We start from the raw sequence: 20,763 nt of genomic DNA, 5'->3' as shown, positions 1-20,763 counted from the left end.
TGTTCCTCTCCCCACTCTGTTCACAGAACCCCAAGTGTGTCCAGCGCAGCTTGCATCCAGCACCTAATGCTGCATGATGATTGGTTGAGCTGTTCATGACTATCTTTTCTGCTTTCCCAGCTTCCTTTGCAGCTAGAAATGGCCATGGAACCCATTCTGGCCAGTGAGATCCAAGTGGAAGTCTGTTCAGTATGGGAGGGGATTCTGGGAAAATATTTGCTTTCTTGATAAATGGAGACAAATGCAGCTGCACTGTCTTTCCTCCTTTCTCGCTTCAAGATGCATGTGATAGCTGGAGCAGGAGCATCTCTTGCAACCATGAGGAAGAGGCCAAGAGAACTTCCAAGAAGCTGGCTCTGAAACTACTGAGCTGCTGAATCAATGCCAGCCAGACTTCTTGTTGTAAAAGAAAGTCAAATCCCTAAGTCAGTGTAATCAGGGTTTTTATGTGTGGCCAAATGAATGCCTGAATGACACACAGATTATCTAATTAAAAAATTAAATCATGCATTAACACATGAGAATACAAAGGCTTAAAACACTTGCAGGGTCTCTATGTTTCATTGATCGAAAATGGTATATTAAGCCCAAGAATCTAAACTTTACAGAAGACTGCTTTATAAAGAATCTCAAGGGTCATCTGATCAACTTCCCAGTAAAAACAAGAAACCCTGTAACTTTCTTAAAGGGTTAAGTGCCTGATTTTCAAAGTAGCAGCTTCACCTGGGAACCTGTAAGGACTGCAGACTTTCAGGCCCCACCTCACATTCAGCACATCTAACACATGATTCATATACATGTTAAAGAGTGAGACGCACCTTTCTCAGTGGTTCTCAGCCCTTGCTAGAGATGCCTGGAAATGCTTTAAAAATACCAGTGCCTAGACCAATGCCTCCACCCCGCTGAAGACTGCAGTGTCTGGGGGCGGGGTCCCAACATCACTTGAAAAAAGTTCCAGTTGATTCCATTACACAGTGAGGCTCAAAGAAAACCCTGCCACTTAAGAGCCATGTCCTCAGTCAAGTTACTTATTCTTTGCATCTCATTTTATCCATGAAGTGGCCACATAATGAAGTGCTTGCTTTATGATTTGTTGTGAAGATTAAATCAAATGATGTAAAGGATCTAGACAATACCTGGCACATAGTAGGTGCTCAGTAAATCAGGGTTTCCTGGCCTTGGTGATGATAAGGATCACCTGGGGACATGGGGCCACTTCCAGGCTCTCCTCTGGGGGGAGGCAGGCACGTGTGTGTGCGCGGCCGGATGAGCACTTCAGGTAATTCTTGTCATTAGACAAATTTGAAAAGTGTTGCAAAAATGGTTACTTCTCCTTATCCCCCTTTTGTTCTTTATCTCTCCCCCCAATTTTTTTTAGAAAATTTCAAATCTGAGAAAAGTATAGTATAACGAACACCCCATACCCTTCACTAATACCAAACTGCATTTACCTTATTTGTACGCATTTTCTCTTTCCACATAAACATGCTCAAACGTGCAATTTTACTGGCCTGTGTGAAAATGAATTCCAAACATTGTGACCTCCATTCATCCCTCAATCCTGCAGCGGGCACATACTCCTGCTTGGCCAAACACCACCATCACATCCTTTGGAAGTATCTCTTCCCACTATTAAGCCTCAGTTTTATGGGAATGTCTTCTAAGTCAGACTTCTTATCCCTTCTCTTTGCTGATCTGCTGGAGGTACCAGAAAAGACACCTTGTGCTGTGTCCCTGGCGATCCCTGAGCTGTCTGAAGAGGGTGGGCAGTTTCCCCTCTGGAACTCCCACCCCCATTTCTGGTCACCCTCCTGGTCACCATCCTCGGGGCTCTTTCCTGGTGTTCCATCAACCTGTATGGCGTGTAGTCCCTAGAACTAGAGACGGAGGAGGGCTCCAGCTTGGGTCCGACCCCTGGAAGAGAGCAGGTGTTTCCATAGCTTCGAGTGCAGCCCAGGATCGTAACGATCAAACTGGGTTTGGGGCAAGCTAAACAGCGCGACGCTTTTTCATGAACAGCCGAGCACCCCACCCAGTCCTTGGGCAGCTGATGTCCGCTGGTTGGAACCGATGTGGAGCACGAGGCTGGGACCATCTAACATGCGGGGCCCTGGGAAGACGGAGATGTGTGAGATACAGGCCCACCTTAGGGGAGCTCTTAGAATCCTAGCGCCCCTGAGTGTCCTGGAGACCAAACCTCTCTGAATCTAATGCTCTCATTTCGAGAAGGGCCTAACGTTCCACCTTCTTAGATGGCAGGTGAAGATTTAATGAGTGTGTCTAAGAGCCCTCAGAACAGAGTCCGGCACGTGGAGGTAGATAGACTTCTGGTTTGGGCGTTGAGGATTAGCGGAATTTTGGAGTAATGAAAAATGTTCTGCTGATAGTTGCACAGCTCTGTGAATGTACAAACGTGGCTGAGTTATGTACTTTGAAATGGTTAAAACAGTGAATTTAATGTTAAGTGGATTTACCACAGTAAAACGAATAAACGGAGATTTTCCAGGCAGAAAAGGTGGATGGGAGGGGTGGGAAGCACGTTTCAGGCATAATAAGTTTCTGAGAGTCACTGATGAGACACTGTGCAGGACAGAGTCCGGGCCGGAGCCTGCAGGCGCCCTACTAGGGACTTTCTCTAACCCAGGGTGACCTTCCGTGGGCGTTCAAGGCCTACGTCATATTTCACTTTATTATGCACCAAGATAACCTGGAAGATTTTGCCGAACACTTTGCTAAACTCAAGACCAAGGTGAAGTCGGCAGGAAGGAAGCTCGAAGGAGTTTTACTCAGGTTGAGAGACCAGAGCCACACGGAGTCAGCACAGTGGGTCCCACCTCTCTGCTTCCTGGGTGACGTTTAAAGAAACACCTGTGAAAGTGTAATCCTGGGGGTGGCGCACCTACCTGCGCAGTATCTTAGGTTCCTAAAGTCCTTTGTACCGAGGCAGGCCCTCCCCACCCCCCCACCCGCCCTCTAAGTGGCCTGGGGCCATTCACAGGGCGCCCAGAGCCGGGGTCACCAGTTGACAGGTCAGCTGGCCTCGGGAGGGCTCCGTCCTTCTGGGAGGGGTCTGTTTGAAACAACCCGAGGTGAAATGGGATGGCCCTTGAGAAAGCACAAACATGTTCACAGAGCTGATCGTTTAACCAGTTTATTGTATTTTTACAATAAAAATAAATTAGTCATACACAAAAATAGTTGTCATTTTTGCTGAAGAGAAAACAGGCTGTATTTACTCATATAATTCACCACCCACCCTCTACCTCCTTAAACAATAATTTAACACTACAAAGGTGACATGGAGTTGACAGGCATTTAACAAGGTGGTTACCCTTGGTTGACAGGACCATCAGAGCCCTCATGTCAGCAGTCCCGGGGGGGCCCAGGAGGTGTGGTCAGAGCAGCAAAAGAGTCCCAACCCTTCACGTGCCATCTTCCCACCCACACCTCCCTGATGCCTGCAGACCCGCCTCACTCACAGCTCCGACCCGCCAGGTAACTTACTGCTGGTGGTTTCGATGGAGGAGGCAAAACAGAAGAGATTAAAAACACCCTCAGACTTCCATCTCTGAATGTTTGGGGGTAGGAGAAGGCAGATCATATGAGCGAATATAATATTTAAGATGGAAAGATGATAATCCAGAGTCATTTCAGGTACAGTGCCAGGGGTAAAGGCCCCTAACAGTCAAAAAGTAGAGTAATTTTATATTTGATCTTAAAACCCAAGGAATTTGACTAGTCAATTTACTAAATTGTAACTACGGACTTAGAATAAGACATTGTATAGCAACTTTCCCAGGAAGTTGGATTACTAGGATCAAATGATTTCACACAATTGTGGATTGCATATGTAAATAAATACCTATTAGGTCCCTTTAACATTAACATATTCTAAATAATAGAACTATTTTGGTGTAGTGACTCATTGTGCTGATAGAGTTCAGAATACACATTTCCTATAAACATCTTGTATTTACAAAGAACAAAATAATAAGTTATAACAAAGTATATCCTTCTGTCAAACTGAATGGCAGGGTGGAGGGGGTTCTGGGGGTCACGGCTGGTGGCAATTAGTTTATGTAACAGAACGCTTTCCTCTCACTAACGCAAACAAAGGGCTCGATGTCTGGAAGACGTTGAGAAAGTTGGCTGAAGTTTCCCTGTTCTTGTGATCACTTTTCCTTAGCACGATGGAAGTCTCCCTTATTACTCAGCGAGCGTGGGATGGTTCAGGGTGGAGAGATTACTTTGCTCAGCCAAGGTGCAGGAAAGCAAAGTGAGTTGAGAAAGAGAGATGGTATTTAGAAGGTCTCAGTCTAGTCGGGGCTCTGTCCCTATGAAGGGGTGTGACCCGGGCAGGGAATTAGCCCCTGGGATGTTTGGCTTCTCATCTATGAAGCAGGACCCCACGGAGCACCTCTGATCAGTTTGCTGGTGGTTCTCTGAGGCCTGAGGGAGGCCACACTCAGCTCAGGGGAGGGCGGACCCGGAAATGGGAAGTGTATGTGCCGTGTACCTGCCTTCCCAGAGCGGGCAAATCACTTAGCACCGCTCTACTTAGAGTCACCCAAGCCTAGACTTGGAAAGGACCTTAAGGGACAGCTGTCCCGGCCGGGTGCTTGACTCCTCTCTCCAACATCCTGGCCAATGGTCATTCAGCCTCTGCTGAGACCGCTGGTGACGGGAGCGGCCTCTACCTTCAAAATGCGTGTGGAGAGTTCATTCTCCAAGGACTAGACTTTGCCTCCAGGTAGCTTTCACCTCCGAGTCCTACCACGGTTCTTGTAGTGTTAGCTTAAGTGTCCTCTTCTCCAGGCTAAACATTCTCATGAAGTCCTTTCCACCCTCTCTGACAGTGTGCACCCCTCATCAGGGAGGGGCATGCTCGTCTGAATGTTGTATGTTACCAATATTCTTTTTAAAGTGTGGTTTCCATAACCACAAACACTGTATGGTATGACTCTTACCAATGTTTTCTTGTTTTCTCTTTATGTACCTAAATGTCTTCTTTTTGGGGGGGGTTGGTTTCATCCTACTTTCTTGACTTACATTGAGCTTGATTAACTGAAACTCTTATATCTCCCCAACTTTGTACTTGCAGAGTTTTTTTAAAACTAAAAGTAGACTTTATGTTGTTTCCTGTTACATTTCTAAGATCAAGATTTTGTTCTAGACTCTCAGGTCTTTTTGGATCCAGAACTTGTCACCCACGCTGTTCTCTTTCCAACTTAATGTCATCCACAAATTTCATCAGTAAGGCATCTATTTTCCCACCTAAGTCATATTAAAAATGTTTTATATGGCAAGGGCCAAACGGTGGCCTCCACCTGCCAGGCTGATATAGGTGTCTTCAGGTTTTGGTTATTTAGCCAGTTTTAAGGAAAATCGTGTTTCTTTTTTTACCAGTTTTATCCACATCTTCCATACTAGAAAACTGATACTCACACTCTAAAGCGGCTGTATTAAATAAAAAAGAGACTCTGGCTTGGAAATGTATTAGTAATATCTGGATTTCTCTCTCTGCCACACAACTTGGTGAAAATAAATCTAACTGATGTCTCCCATTTTTCATCCCTCTGTAAAGCCATTTTTTTTAAAAAGAAAAAAGTGTTGACTCATAAACACTTTGGGGATATTAGATGATACATACTCAAAGAAATAAAGAAAAAAGAAAACTCCAAGAACCGTGGGCCAGAGAAGTAAGGCAAGGGGACAGGTGGGTCAGCTCCGGTGCTCCCGCCACACTGCAGCTTCCTGAAGGTGGGGACGCGCCTTGCTCATCTGCGTCCCGTCGCCGTGCACATGCGTGCTGCAGGCCCTGAGCAGGCCTTAATGACCTGAACTGCCACTACCTAGGGCCAGGTTTGCAAACTCATTTTAGGGTTGTATTTCTTGCCCTATTCCTTTCCTGCGAGGAGAAATGCAAGTCACCACTAGGCCGGGAGGGATCTACTGCATTGCGTGCCTTTGCCTAGGCTGCAAGGGACACACTTCCCTTTTCTGGGAGGTGAAAGGGAAAAAGCAAACGATTTCTGTTTGGAGCTTTGTTAATTTTTGTAAGGAAAACATATAACAGCTTTAATTCATCTAATTTTAGCTTTCAGATCAGGGAATGAGGCAATTCAGTGCACAGAAAAAAACCCAGAAGCAGTATTAAAATGTAAATTTCAATTCTGCATGAAGGCCAGTCAAGGGGACACAGAGAAGATGGAGAAGGGAAGGCAGATAATGGAAAGGAGAGCGTGAGATAATCAGGTGCTTGGAAGGGAGACAGAGACACATGTGGAGGGAGACAGTCACCCAAAGGCGAGCTTTTCTTAGACTCCTTCCCCAGGAACCATCTCACGGGAAATACTATGGGACCTTATCGTCTGCGTTGTGCTAAGGGCAACGGCATTTCAATGTTGATATAAGAAACTAGGAAATTAGTAAAAATTGGATTTCTAAGATGAATAAGTTGATAAAATCCCTGCTGCAGTAATTCATAACCTTTCCAGAGAAGAATCAATTCCAGTAACTCAACGTTTGTTGGAAGAGAAAAAAGGCCCCTTGTATTTCCCCCTGAAGACATGGAGTTGGTCCATTTGCTCCTCCTCAACTCTGTAACTGGAAGGATGGCCACTCTCCTGGGAGAATCACTGTCCTTCTAAAGAGGTGATGGGTCACCTTTGGGAGCCGCAGGACCGCAACGAGATGCCAGAGCCATCACTGACCCGGCTCGGTCATGAGGATCCTGAGGTGGAAGGACCGGCCGCTCACCTCCCCCGCGGGAGGGGCCCCTCAGCTGGGGAGCCCACTCCTGCGTGTGCCCGGGCCTCTGCTGGGTGGCTTGGCCGGCTACAGGGTTTTGCCTTAATTTGAGCTGCAATCAGCCTTTCTGCTTTCCCACCCGTTGATCCTGCTCTGCCCTTCAGCATGTAAAGAAAGCCTCTTCCAAGTAATCCTTTAAATGACTGGCTTGTTCAGCAAGATCTGAGAGCTGCTGCATAAAGGAAAAATCTCTGCTGTGACAAGGAGCAAAAGCAAGCGGTGAGAGGGACAGACAGGGTGCTGGACGGCGACCACTCAAACGATGGCTCCTCTCGTCCTTCCCCGCTTGGTGGGCGTGGGCCTCTGCCTGGCTGTGCCTTGCATGTGTTACGTCGGCTCAGGAGAGACGAGGGTGCTTTCGGGAAATGGGCTGGGGTTCTCCAGGAAGAGAGGACACCCACAGAAAGGCCAAAGAGGATTTCTGAGAGCACCGAACAAGTGTGTCAGCCTGGGCTGGTGACACCGCTTCCAAAGCTGCCAGTGCTCATCAGCTGATGGGGTGAAAGGGCTCATGGGCGGAGCTCAGGTGCTAAGAGTGCAGGCTGGCTTTAAAAGGGAAACAGGCCCGTGCCACAGTACTACAGAAGATGCATTTTCTGTTAGCTTATAGTTTGTTCAGCCCGATATTTTTCTTAATGGATGAAAGAAGAAAGTGTGTATATATATATCCTTCTTCTTAATTGGTTTTTCAGAGAGCTCGTCTTTCAATACGCAGCCAGCGGCCTCTGGAACTACAGAGTTAGGTGGCAGGCGTCAGGGAAGACTGGCTCTGCGGCCATCACTGCAGCCCACTGTCCAGGCTGGCTGCATTAATACAGATCTTAGTGCTCACGTCTGGGAGGGGGTGATGTGGGAGATGCCCAAGCCACAGAGGGAAATCCCTGATCAAACCAGAAAGACGAAGGGAGCCTCTTTTGAATATAAGCGTAGGGTTTTTGCTGGGACGGGTTGGTTAGACTTTCCATGGGCGAAGTGTAGTGAGCAGCCCAGGAGAGATGGCCAAGGAAGGAGCAGTGCTCCGGAAGCCTGCTGTGGGATACGAAAGGCTCTGTGGCCAAAGGGACCCTGATGTGGGATTTGGTGGGAGGCACAGATCTCGGGGGAGTGGAACTGAGGTCCAGGCAATCCTTGCTTTCCCAGTGGCTTTCTTGTGTCCTGGGACAGTTCTGTTAAGGATGGGGTTTAACAAAACCTGCAGAGCCCAGTAACCAGGATCTGTGACTTTGAAGGGGAAGGAATAAATAGAGACAGATTTCTGAAACAACTGAGTGCAGGGAATTAAGAATTTTGACCTTTGGCTTCAAGAAAGAAATCAAAGGCCTGGGCCTTGTTTGCTGAATGGGAAACTTCCCAGTTTCTTCGTCTGATATGAAACTGTATCCTGCGGACCCAAGACATTTGGACGGGCCTTGGGTGAGGGTTTTGGGGTCAGACAATCGGGGTCTGACTCAGCTCTGCCACTGAGTGGGTGACTTTATCTGGCCGATCAGTTACCTAAGTTGAGTCTCAAGTTTCCTTGTCAGTGAAACGGGGATATGGATTCGCTCCTTGCCTCCCATCCTTGGGCGTTGTGAGCTGCTAATGTGCTAATATCTGAATACAACTGCAGAACAATAAAGCACTATATTGACGTGAGATATCTGTGTCATAAGGCAGGAAAACAGCCTCATGTCTTTGAGAATGAAAACAGGCACAGCCGGGCTGAGGTACCAGAGGGATGCAGGCATCTCAGCAAGGCTTGGGGGCCTTGTGGTGGGGCTGCACCTCCTCTGGCTCTCCAAGGGGCGCTGATATCGGCAAGGCCAGTAGCACCAGGGACGAGGCAGCGCCTGGTCAGGGGTGCAGCTGCTGCCGTGGAAAGTGCCTGGACGGGGTGGGCTGAAAGCTACCTGCATTCCCCACTACCTGGTTTGCACAGCATCTTTAGCAGGTGCCGGGGTTCCCAAGGAGGGGATCTTCAGTTTAGAGTGATGCTTAAAGGGCAACTGTGGCTTTGCTCCTGGGCACCATGTGGACACTTTACTGAAGGCAGAGGAGGTGACCGAGTTGGCTGGCAGTGCCCTGGCCAGGGAGCCCTGGGGAAGAGCAGCCAGCCAGGCACACGGCTTACAGACTCCCTGACCCGCCTGCTGCTGGGGTGCCGGGGTTATCTCCTGCCCAGGAAGCCCAGGTGCCTGTTGGCCGCGCGCGTGCAGGAGGCACAGCAGGCCGTCTGGTAGTAGTTGTAGACACAGAGTCGCGCTTGGACCACCACGTTGCAGTTGTAGTATTTGTCCTTGCAGGTTTCCTCTGCAGCAGAAGAGAACAAAACAGACTGACACAGGCGGCAGCCAGGACTCAGGGAGAGAGAAAGGGCGCTGGGCACGCTGTTAGGCCTGGTCCTGCTGTTTATTACCTTCAGGAGCTGGGAGTGTGGGGGAAGAGCTTACTTACATTTTTTTTCTTTTAAACATGATAATGGAATTAGGTATAGAGAGTAATTCAATGAACTGTGTCCTCACTGTTCGATTTAAGAAATGAAATGACATCAATATGGATACAATTCCTGGAGTTCACTCTGTGATCACCTCCCCCCTTCTCCTCACTGTTCTAGAGGTAATCAAGCCCCAAATTTGGTGTTTGGTATCCCCACACATTTCTTTATACTTGAGCTGCACATGAGGGGTCCAAATCACTATGTGGCAATTGAACTTCAAAAATAAATGACATATACAGTATCTCTGCCTTGGCCCTCGCTCAGTTTGCACATAGAAACTCCTGGACTCACATTTTTAAGAAATTTGCATTTACAAATACTAGCGAGGCTTAGCATTTCTTCAGCCTTTCTGCTGTTTGTCCATATCCTTCATCGTTTACACATTCGGATCACTTGTCTTTTTTTATGTGTGTGTGTGTGTGTGCGTGTCATTTCAAGACTTTTTAAAAGAGCAGTTTTAGGTTCACAGCAAAAGTGAGAGGAAGATACACAGGTACAGAGATTCGTTTTTGTAAAACAAAATGAGTGAGCTCTCTGCATTTTAGGGATTTAATTCTTTCTCTACCTGAATGGCATTTATTTGATTCTAAAGTGCTTTCAGGGAAGATGACTTCATAATGGCTCTTTGGGATTAAATGAAAGATTATAAAAATGTATGTAGATTTCAAAGAATGAACAAATAAACTGACGGTAGCATGCATTTACCCATGGGCCCACATTCTGTCTTCTTCAGCATTAGAATCGAACGTGCACCTGAGCCTTCTCTACTTCAGAGTCTATAAAGATCCACACTGGGTTTCACAACCCGGGCTCCTGGCCTGGACATTTTCAGTACCTCTAGCTTTGATGGTAGAATTTGGAGGCATATCAAGGACTACCAAGGTTTTGCCTATATTTTTTTATTTTATTAATCTCACACTTCCCTTTCTTCCTTTGAGTTTTGTATCATTGGAAGCTAAAATGGTTTTTCTTCCCTTGAAAAGACACTGTAGATGTAGACAAAGCCAGACTGGTTAAAAAATCTGTATCACATCATATTAGTTAGGAACCTGTGACAGGTGTTTGCCCGCTGAGTGACAGCCTTTCAGATCACGTGAACTGGCTCTACCGATGACTCCTAGAAGTCACACAATCAAACCAGGGATCTGGCAATCTGGACTATCCCTAATTATCTTGCTTGGCCTGAGACAAGCAGGCAATTTTATATATGCGACTTTCCTTTCCAATGTTGCATTATAGTGTAATCTTCTAAAAAAAACTTAAGGAATAATTTGTAATCCAAATTTAAATGAAGTTTCAACTGTGTGTGGTTAATGCAAACAACTTAATGGAGGTGATGTCTGGATGAACACACTTGTGTGCGTGAGTGAGCAATGGTGATTGTGCCACTCTATTCCTCCTGGCCGGACATTTTATTCTTATTTTGGTTGTATCACATTCCAGTAAGATGTGTTTCAGATTTTTTCTCACAATTCTTCCTGCCCTCCTTTCCATCCCTCTAATCTGGGTTATAATGTCTGTGATGGCTGGTTTTATGGGTCATCTTGACTGGCCATGGGCAAGCCCAGATAAAACATTATTTCTGGGTGTGTCTGTGAGGATGTTTCTGGCCTTTGAACTAATAGATTCAGTGTGGCAGATGGCCCTCCCCAGGGTAGATGGGCCTCAGCCAGTCTTTGAGGGCCTGCTAGAACAAAAGGCAGAAGAAGGAACAAAAAATAGTTGTCTTTTTTCTTGCCTCACTGTTTGAGCTGAGCTATCTTATCTCATCTTCTCCTGCCCTTGGACTGGGATTTACACCATCAACTCCCCTGGTTCTCAGGCCTTCAGCCTCAGATTGAATCATATCATCAGCTTTCCTGAGGCTCCAGCTTGCAGACGGTAGACTGTGGGGCTTCTCAGCCTCTATAATTTTTTGTGTGAGCCAATTCCTATTATAAACCTCTCTTCCTCCCCCCCCCCCCCCTCTCTATCCATCCACCTATCCATCTATCCCATTGATTCTGGTCCTCTAGAGAACCTTAATTAGTACAATGTCCTTAACAGGAGAAAAGTTTTAAATTTATTATGTTTTTACATTCAGCAATAAGGCCTCTGGGCTTTGAGTGTAGCTTATGAAAGTTTTCACCAACTCCAAGATACATATTTTTCCTAGTATTTTTAGAGTGTGTTTTCTATGTTAGGACCTTTAATCCATTGGGCATTTGTATTTATATATGGCATAAGGCAAGATTTAAGGTATTTTGCTTTTTTTACGTGGATCCTCAACTGTCTGAATACAATGAATGCCTCTCTTTTTCTGCTTCCTTAACATTAGGCCTTTATCATACTTCATTTCCCTGGTATAAAAGAATATGTTTCAGAACTCTATATTATAACATTGATATATCTGTCTCTTCCTGAATCAGAATCACACAGTTTTAATCTCTAGCTTTATAATATGTTTGAATATATGATAAGGCAATATATTTGAATATATTATATGTTGACCCTCATGAACTTCCCTTTATCCTGAATATCCCGTCCAGGAACCTGTTAGTCTCTCTATCCATTCACATTTCCTTTTATGTTCTATTGGTTTTCTTAGTTTTAATTATGATTAAAATTTTTTTCTATATGGGCTTATACATTTCTTGTTAATTTTATTCCTTATACCTGTTTGCATTTGCAATTAAAAGTCAAAATCTCACTACTTTGACCTTAAGGATGGAGGAACCAAACCTCTGAATGCATTATCATTTTAACCAATTCACACTTCAGGTTATTTTTTGATGGGTGGCTTGGATCACCATCCATGCCATGAACAGTCGTCTCAAACTATGAAACTGATCATACCAAAAGTGAATTGACTTCCTGACCTCCATGACCTATGCACAAGGTCACAGAGAAACCTAGATGAGCTTCACATTTTCATACCAGAGAACTTGATGGAGTTAAGAAAGATGAATCTTTTCTCCAAGATAGGAATCCCCACTTACCAACTTCAGGGACACAGTCCTGAGGGTTACAAGATTCTTTCTCTTCCGGTTTCAACTGAGGGTCACAGAGGTTACTTAGGGTCATGTCATCTGACAGACAGCGCACTTCCCGGACCCGGAAGCCACCCTGGCAGCTCTTGGAGCACTGCGAGGGGACAAATGGAGAAAGTTAGTTTATTGGCAGCCCATTAGCTCGGCCCACTGGAGAGGGAACAGAACGGACAATTTAAGACCTCTCCAAAAGGAGACAAACTGTTAAAACAAACTCCCATGCATCACCCAGATTCAACAACCATCAACTCACAGTCCTATCTATAAACCTCATCCATGTCCGCTCCTCGCATTATTCTGAAGCAAATCTACACATCAATCACTTCTTCCATAATATTTCAGTTTGTAGCTCTAAAAGACAAGAACTCTTAAAAAATCACCACAATACTATTCCTTATTTTTAAATATGTATTCGGTGTTCATATTTCCACTTGTCTTGTGCATCTCAATTTTTGAATATAGTTTTGTTTTTTAAAGCAGGATCCGTAGGATCCCCTCCATTGTTCTTTTTCCCCTTTCCCCTTATTTATTTGCACTTTGCCCTGAAGAATTTCCTATCTTTAGGATTTTGCTGATTGCATCCTCATGGTACAGTTTAACATGTTCCTCTGTCCTCTATATTTCCTGTAAACTGGAAGTTGGATCTAGAAAGAGGCCTTGACAGGTGCAGGTTTGTTTGTTTAGTGGTGAGACTACTTCATAGGGTGTGTGTGGTTGTTTATCTTTTGAGGATGTCAGCAGCCCCTGATGTGCAATGCCCAATCTATTAATACATTTGGGGTGGAAAAATCATGATAATACTCTATCATCTCTTCTTTTATTAGCTGGGAATCTAACCAGCATCCCCCCAACTCCCTACATACATTTATTCTTTGGTTACACAGTGGTACAGCTTGTTTAGGAAAGACAATAAATACTCGAATAGTTTCCTGTATTTATCAGTTTTCAGAATAATGAGTTGGTTCCCTTAACATTCTCTAATGGTGGATCCTCTAATTAGTATTTTCCATTATTATAAACATTATAAACAGATGTTTTTAAGCATGTATGACTTACTTCCTTCACCTATGGTCATTATTATCCTAACTGATGTTCACTGGTGGCCCATCAATGGCTAGCAGGAGCTCCTAAGAGTTGGTTCTTGAGTCGTTTGGATGTGAACTCAGTTGTCTTTGATAACGTCCTTGTTGCCTAGTGTGAAAAGATATTCCAGTCTTATTTGTATATATGGGATCCCAGACCTGGAATCAGCCATTTCCCTAAGAATTCCTGGTCCCTCTTAGTGGAAAGTGGCATTTTTGAAACCACATTCTGGCTGGTAGGTGTGCCCTTTGCCAGAACTGCTTGGTCCTTGTTTCTAGGCTCTTCAGTGGATCAAACTGGGAAAGAAAACTTTTTAGGATCAGTTTATGAGTTCATACTGATATTTCTAATTCCAATCGAGGACACCAGGATTTTCACTTAAACCTCTTCCATCTTTTTGGTATCTTATTTCTCTTGAGTTGAGAATCCTATTTCTCAAGGATACTGGGGAAAAAAGAATTATACTGTCACAGTATCGTATATATTATCATATAGTAAATTGCTCGTTTACTTTATCACACATTATGTACCTGACCGTCTCAGAATATAATACAACATTCTCACTACAAGTACAGCCACTGAGAACAGTGTGAACACTTCCCTACAGCTCTTCCTGTCCATGGGGCTGGACAGTCCAACTCCTGTTTCAAAGCCACTGGCGGTTGTGGGGGTGCCACCAACTGGATCCATGTCTAGGACCACTTGGTTCGTTGTATTTTTCATTTTTATGGATTGTCCTTTCAAAAATTAATTTTGTTTTATGATTATTTAAAATACTTAGTTCCCAACTCAAATTTATAAAACAAGGCATATTCAAAGAAGCCTAGCTTCCACCATCATCTTTGCTATTACAGCAACCATTTTTTTCCTATTTGTTTCAGTTTATCTATTTACTTTTAAGTTTACATAAAAAGTATAAACAAAAAAAGAAAAGTTCATTTTTTTGTGGTGCACCCGTCTATGAGTTTTGACAAATTCATAAGACCAAGAAGTTCCATCGCATACAACAAATCCCCTTGTGCTGTTCCTGTATAGTGAGATGTACCCCACCCCATCCTCTGGCAATCGTTAAGCTGGTCTCTGTCCCTAAAGTGTTCCCTTTTACAGAATTTTACATACATGGAATCATGCAATATGTAGATTTGGGGAGTCTTCCTTTCCTTTAGCAAAATGAAAAGGAGTTCGTCCATGTCACTGTAAGTATCAATACTCATTCTGTTTGTTGCTAAGTACTCTTCTGTACTTTGGATGTACCACAGTTTATCCATTGACCTGGAGGATATCTGGTTGGTTCCAACCTAGTGTTTCTGGAGGTGGTTGCCTCCTTTGACTTGGCCTAGTGAACTTGGCCCTTTCTAGACCCTCCAAACCAAAGGGCGAAAGAAAATAGTGATCCATTGTTGCATTCTTAAGGGCCCTGGCCAACATAAAACAATGGGATTCTGTTTCCCAAAAGTTGACGATACACCTTTCAAACTCAACACCTCCTTTGTTCCTATTTGCCCCTGAGATTTGCCCAAGTGGCTGTTAACTCTGGAGCAGACATTCACTGTTTGGAAACAAAATTCTCAGCTTTTATACATATATTTAATAAGCAAACCCCTTTTTATCACTTCTGAGTGATTCTGAGAAAGGCTCTGGCCTCTACTGCAGGCTCCCCACAGCCTCTGCTTGAAGATCCTCAGTGACAAAAGCAGAGCGAACCTCACCTGCTCCCCGTGTGTCCGAGGGGTGCTGAGTGGTGCCTGTGATGATGCCCTGAGGGAGGTTTCTGTTTTAGGAAGTTTCTTGAAAATAAGCGCCGCTGCTTGAAAAAATTTTTTTATCTCTATTTCCATCTTTTCCCAGTTCATTCCTTAATTACCTATTTCTATATTAACTCTCTCTTCATTTACACTCTTGCCTCCTTTCTTACAGAAAGGATTTGAGGGGGCTTAAGAAATACTTAGAGGGTTACCGAATGAAAAGGAAAATAAAATAAGTGAGGAAACTGAGGCAAAAAAGAAGATAAAAGCAGGAAAAAGAAAGAGAAGCCAGGGAATATTAGCACACAAAATTCACTTTGCAAGGTCTGATTAAACTCTCTCTTAGAGATGGGCAACAATTTTGGCTGTGAGTTTCCTAGCAGCCAATTCAAAGAGAAAAAGCAGCTCAGTCCTGTGATCCATAATATTTACAGGATTAAAGAAAAGTACACACACACACAGGTACTGAGGCCTGACAGAAATTCCTCCAATGAGTTTTATAACGAGGTGTGGGGAAGTTGGGGTTCCTCTGGCCAGGTTCCTCACTGAACTTAAACCACCTGATGATGTAACTGGCCTGTTGCTGGGCTGCCTCTTCCACACCTTTAGGCAATAAGCTATTATTACGCTATATAGAGAGCTCGGCCCAGTGCTCTGGGCGGAGGCAGAGACGCTACCGCTCGACCTACCGCCAGGAGAACAAGCCTGGTAATAAACCCTTTCACCCCAAAGAACGTTTTGCTGTCAATTTCTTTGGTCACATTGAATCCACAGCAAACTTGTCTGGGGCTGAAACCCATTAGCAAGACCCGAGGTCACTGCATGACGTAGTGTTCTCAGGAGTACCCTCGAGTCCTCGCAGCCATCGATCCTTTGCAGCAGCGTTTCTCCAAATGTGGTTCAAGGACACCCGGATCCAACCCACCTAAGGAGCTTGTTCAAAATGCAAATGCCTTAGCCAGGGCACGCCCAGGATCTGTCTTTTCAAACAAGATCCCAGCTGATTCTTAATCACACTGAAACTTGAGGGTTGTTGCTTTATAGCCTCTATTGTTTAGAGATCAAGGTCGTCCCAGCCTTGGGCTCCTCCACCAAGCAGGTGGAGTCCAGGTGCGCTCCCACAGTGACCAACCAGAGTGGACCACTGTAGGGAATCTACTTAAGGGCCCAGCCCAGTGCCTGACACTTAATAGGTGGTCCAGGTTGCCTATGAGCAGAGAGCAGAAGAATACTGCCCTAACGCAGTCTCCATCAAGAGCACTGTGACTTACCATGCTCCATTCTGTGTTAAACCATTTGGCCCCACAAGGCTTGAGGTGGCAGGATTGCTGGCTGGGAGGTCTCTCCAGGAAAGAGCATTCATAGGGGTCCAGCACTTCAAAGGTGTCTGTGTTTTTCCTAACACAAATCACCTCCCTCTGTTGGGTCCCACTCCCACACTCAATGGAACACTGGAGAAAGAAGCAGAGAAAGATGGGTGCCACATGATGGAAAGGGAATGAAAACTATTGTCCACCAAGAGATGTTTATGAGTTTTTCTATTATTAACTCGGTGAGGAATTGCCCACACAGGCACCCAGAAAATGTTTCTGGAAGAGAAGTTGCACATGGATTCCAATTTTCCTAACAGTCCTACGTCTGGGATGGAGAGTGGGTGCTCTGACTTATCCCAGCTCGAGGGTGCTGGTCACTGAGACATGGTGCCCTCTGTGCTGGGAGTGAAACGGCTTCTCTCAGACTCCCCCACGGGACACACTAGCCAGTCCATCTGGCTGTTTCTGTCTGGTACACTGACAGCTCTCACTGAGAAACAATGAACTGCCATTCTGGTTTATCTGCTGGGCCTTAGGGGTGGATACTGAGAATGAATCCAGAGCTTGCAAACCTATGGATGAAGGGCTGAATTAAAACTCTTTGGGATGTATAAAGCTGAGAAGAAGATTCCAGACTTGGGACAAGGTTCCCTGTGGCCAACCCTCCCCTCCCAACAGAGTAGCCAGCAGGAGGCCTTTGACCATGAAGTCCAGTCCCCTCACGTCCTTACTTGGTGTGGAAGCCTGTGGGGGTTGTGTCCACAAAGAGGACAGTCAATGATACATGTTGGCATGTTTTGTTAGTTTTTGGAAATAGATGCATGTGACTGCTCATAAATTATTCTATGTAGTATCTAACTTTAAAAATGTTTTTTCTTCATGTTTTGTCTACTCACTATTTTTTAATTAAAAAATTTAAAGCTGGAATCTATATACTTTAGAGATTTTAAGCAATCACCACTTTTATGAAAAGCCTGTAACAATCTCATCATTTGAAACTCCTTATATTAGCTTTGCTGTCAGTGTGCAGGAAAACACCAAATAAAAACAGGGGGAAAACCCCCCGAAAATCTACAAGAAAAAAACAAAACTAACAGACTATGGGTTAGTCACACAGGGGGCATAACAAGCCTTGCCACCACAATTTCTACTTCATGCCTTCTTTTTTCTGTCATCTTCACGGACGTCCAGAAGACTACAAGACTTCTGAGTGTGTTTTTCCGATTTCCTTCCATATTAGTTCATTACTGACATGGGGCATATTCAGGTTTTGCCCTTTTTGTTCAAGGGCTGCAGACAACGGAAGCGTTGGAGGAAGGAGAGGAGCAACGGGCTGCTAGGCAAAGGTCTGGCCTCCCTGCAGCTGGAGGCAGCGAGTGAGCCAGGGGCCCAGGCGGTGGCTGGGCTAGAACAGGAGACAAGGAAACTTGTCTAGACTGAGAAACACCATGTCTCTGGCCAGAACATTGTACTTCCCCAGGTCTCTACTGCTGCACCTGCCTCAAGGTGGGGGGTTTGGAAACCTGATCTGAAAGGGCCCTGACCGCTCTGAGGGTCTTGGTCTATAATGAGTGCTTGACAGACTAGCAGACTGCAAACACTGACCAAAACCTGCAAACCACTGCAGTTATTTTATGCTGTTTTTGGAAAGTCCTTGAAGAGATTAGGTAATTATGGGAGAGGTTAAGCAGATATCCCAGCCTTCCCCTACCCTAAATGTCAAGGCCTCCTTCCTGGGAGCATTTGTCGAAAGGTAAAGTGAAGACATTTTCAGATATTCAAGGGCTCAGAAAACTTCCCATTTATGAATTCTACTTGGAAGATGTACTAGGTAATAATAGTCTCTAACAAAATGAAAAAGAGTCAGGATGAAGACACAGGATACAAAAGCAGAAACTGGCAAAGATGCCAGTAAAAGCTATTGTTAATGATGGATACGGGGTTTCTTTCTGGGACAATGAAAATGTTCTGGGATCAGCGGTGATGGCTGCACAGCCTTGTGAATGTGCTAAAAACCACTGAACTGTATACTTTAAAAGGGTGAATTTTATGGTATGTGAATTACATCTGAATTAAAAAAACCTTTGGAGGGGGAGAAAGCTCTTTTTAAACCTAAACCTGTATTTTCTATAAAATTAATTAATATAAATATGGAGCTAAATCCAGATGACCTCAACATCTTCTTGGAGGCGTTGTAGATTGATAGATTGGAAGTAAATAGAAAATAGATTTAAGGCTTTTGTTTCCTTATAGGGGAAGATGTGGTTACTGGTAACTTGACACTGATAAATGTGGAAACTCTGCTAAAAATTTGAGTTTTATCACTAGATGAATACAAATAGGATCTATGACTTCCAAAATGTTAAAGGGGGAAAAAAAATGGAATTTAGGAAACTTGACCAATTCAACCATGTGGAAAGGGAAGAGGGAATAAAGCAAGAAGGCACAGCTCTAGAAAACTGGAAAACACAAAACAAGATGGCAGGGAAAAGTGCAGACATACAAGTGATGATAAGCAATGCGAACAATTAAAATTTAACTCTTAAAAAATAGAGATTAGCAGATTGGGTAAAAAGAAAGACAAAAATAGTCTTGCATAAAAAAGGTGTATCTTAAAACTATGTAAAAAGTCGACGAAGATACACCAAGTGAAAATTGACGATGAGAAACCAGAAAAGAGTAATGCAAATACCAGTAAAACATAGTTCATGGAGAAAAGCGTGGAAGACGACAAACGGTATTCAACAGAGAGGAACGCTTCTGCCGAGGCGTGACAGCCACTGCGCGTGTTTCCCACCGAAGGATTCCTGCCCAGGGATTCCTGCAGTTGTGCCAGGGGCGCATCACGGGCCCAGCGCCAGATGGGGCGGCGAGGCGGGCTTGGGTGCCAGCGAGAATCAATGCCACCCAGGCGCGCGGGCAGACAACAGGGTTGCGCTCAACAGCTAGAGGCCGCGAAAGACCCACCCCCACCCCAGACCTAAGACGATCTGAGGGTGATGTGAACCCAGAACTGACGGGGAAGGAAGGAAACATCGGGCAGGAACAAGAGACTTGCTGGAATGCCTTTGAGGAGTTGGGCAACTTTACCCCCAGAGCAGAAAAAGCCTGTTTGAGCTCAGCAGGTCCCATTCTCAGGTTGGCTTTCTCCTCAAGCCTCCATCCAGCCACTGCTGGCACCTGTTCTCACAACTTCCCAGGGAGTCTTTTCTCTTAAATCCACATAAAAAGTCCCAGGGAAGGACTCCGTTTGGCTCAGCTTGGGCCACATGTCCTGGACCGATCACTGTGACCGGGCTGGTGGCGGGCTTAAGACGCCAACTCTTATTTAAACCATGTGGCTGGAAGGAACATTTATTTTTATATATTCTGAAGTCAGTTAATGTTTAAGACTTACTTTCAACACGTAAGCACACTCGATTTCATTTTCTCTGGGGATATCAAATCCCCAGAGCAGGGAGGTACCAGGAGCCTCTGCCATCCTCATAAATCCAGTCCTAAAACCGTGACACATTCCATCATGTCCTGACCCTTGTGGAGGACAGAGCAATAATTTCCGTATTCCTGATCGCAACAGAAATAAACGCTGCCTTCGCCAGGACTCACACCACTCTCAACTCTCTGGGGAGGTCTAGGGTCAATAGGAGCCCCACAGCAAAGAAGACCCTGAATCCTGCTCCCCTCTCCTCTTGTGAAGACGGCAGACATGCGAGTTAAACTGCACTGTGTGAAGCTGGCATGAAGTGACATGAGCATTTCACACAGGGCTCTTCCCGTTGCCTCTGTTTCTGTGGACACGTGGTGTGACCGGCGTCCCACACATAGTCCATTTCGGATCTTTGGGGTTTAGGTCCTAGGTGTTCTGCCACCAACAATGAGATAGGAAAAGCTGGGCACTAAAAATAATAAACATGGAGAAAAGAGAACTAACATGAGTTGCTTCACACGTCCCAAGCCATGGGCAACCTTAGACAGCATCTCATGAGAACCCCATCACAACCTAGACAGTCGGTGCTATTATCCTCGCATCTGGATGAGGAAACAGGCTCAGAGAGGTTAAAGCCTGTCCCAACTCAGGGAACTAAGGAGATGCAGAAGCTGGGACAGTTACCAAAGACGCCTGACTCTGGTAGCCACGTGGGTGGCGTTGGGAGCTCTTGAATTCTCCTTCCTCTGAATTTTCTATGTTTTACAGTTTGTATTGTAAAAACATCAATGGAAAGTTCAGAAGAAAACATTTCCCCATGTTGTTTATATAAAAAATTGCTCCTTGAAGTGGCTGAGATGGAGTTCATGTATTTTCATAT

General features: G+C 44.9%; 1 protein-coding gene across 2 annotated transcripts in view; it reads right to left on the bottom strand.

Moving 5' to 3' along the window:
- Positions 1 to 3,135: 3,135 nt before the first annotated feature.
- Positions 3,136 to 20,763, bottom strand: part of THSD4 (thrombospondin type 1 domain containing 4) — a 538,324-nt gene continuing 520,696 nt past the window's right edge. Inside the window, exons 16-18 of one of the 2 annotated variants that reach the window (XM_036907842.2) lie at positions 16,415 to 16,594; positions 12,265 to 12,409; positions 3,136 to 9,099 (exon numbers count right to left, since the gene is read on the bottom strand). In XM_036907842.2, coding sequence (XP_036763737.2) covers positions 8,957 to 9,099; positions 12,265 to 12,409; positions 16,415 to 16,594 — 468 coding nt within the window. In that variant the 3' untranslated portion in view covers positions 3,136 to 8,956. Of the gene's footprint in view, positions 9,100 to 12,264; positions 12,410 to 13,371; positions 13,507 to 16,414; positions 16,595 to 20,763 lie in introns of those variants that run through there. The other variant, XR_008992663.1, reaches the window with a different exon arrangement.

This window comes from Manis pentadactyla, chromosome 11 (assembly GCF_030020395.1).
Source record: "Manis pentadactyla isolate mManPen7 chromosome 11, mManPen7.hap1, whole genome shotgun sequence".
NCBI classification, from domain to species: domain Eukaryota; kingdom Metazoa; phylum Chordata; class Mammalia; order Pholidota; family Manidae; genus Manis; species Manis pentadactyla.
This window is presented reverse-complemented; position numbering and strand designations above follow the sequence as displayed.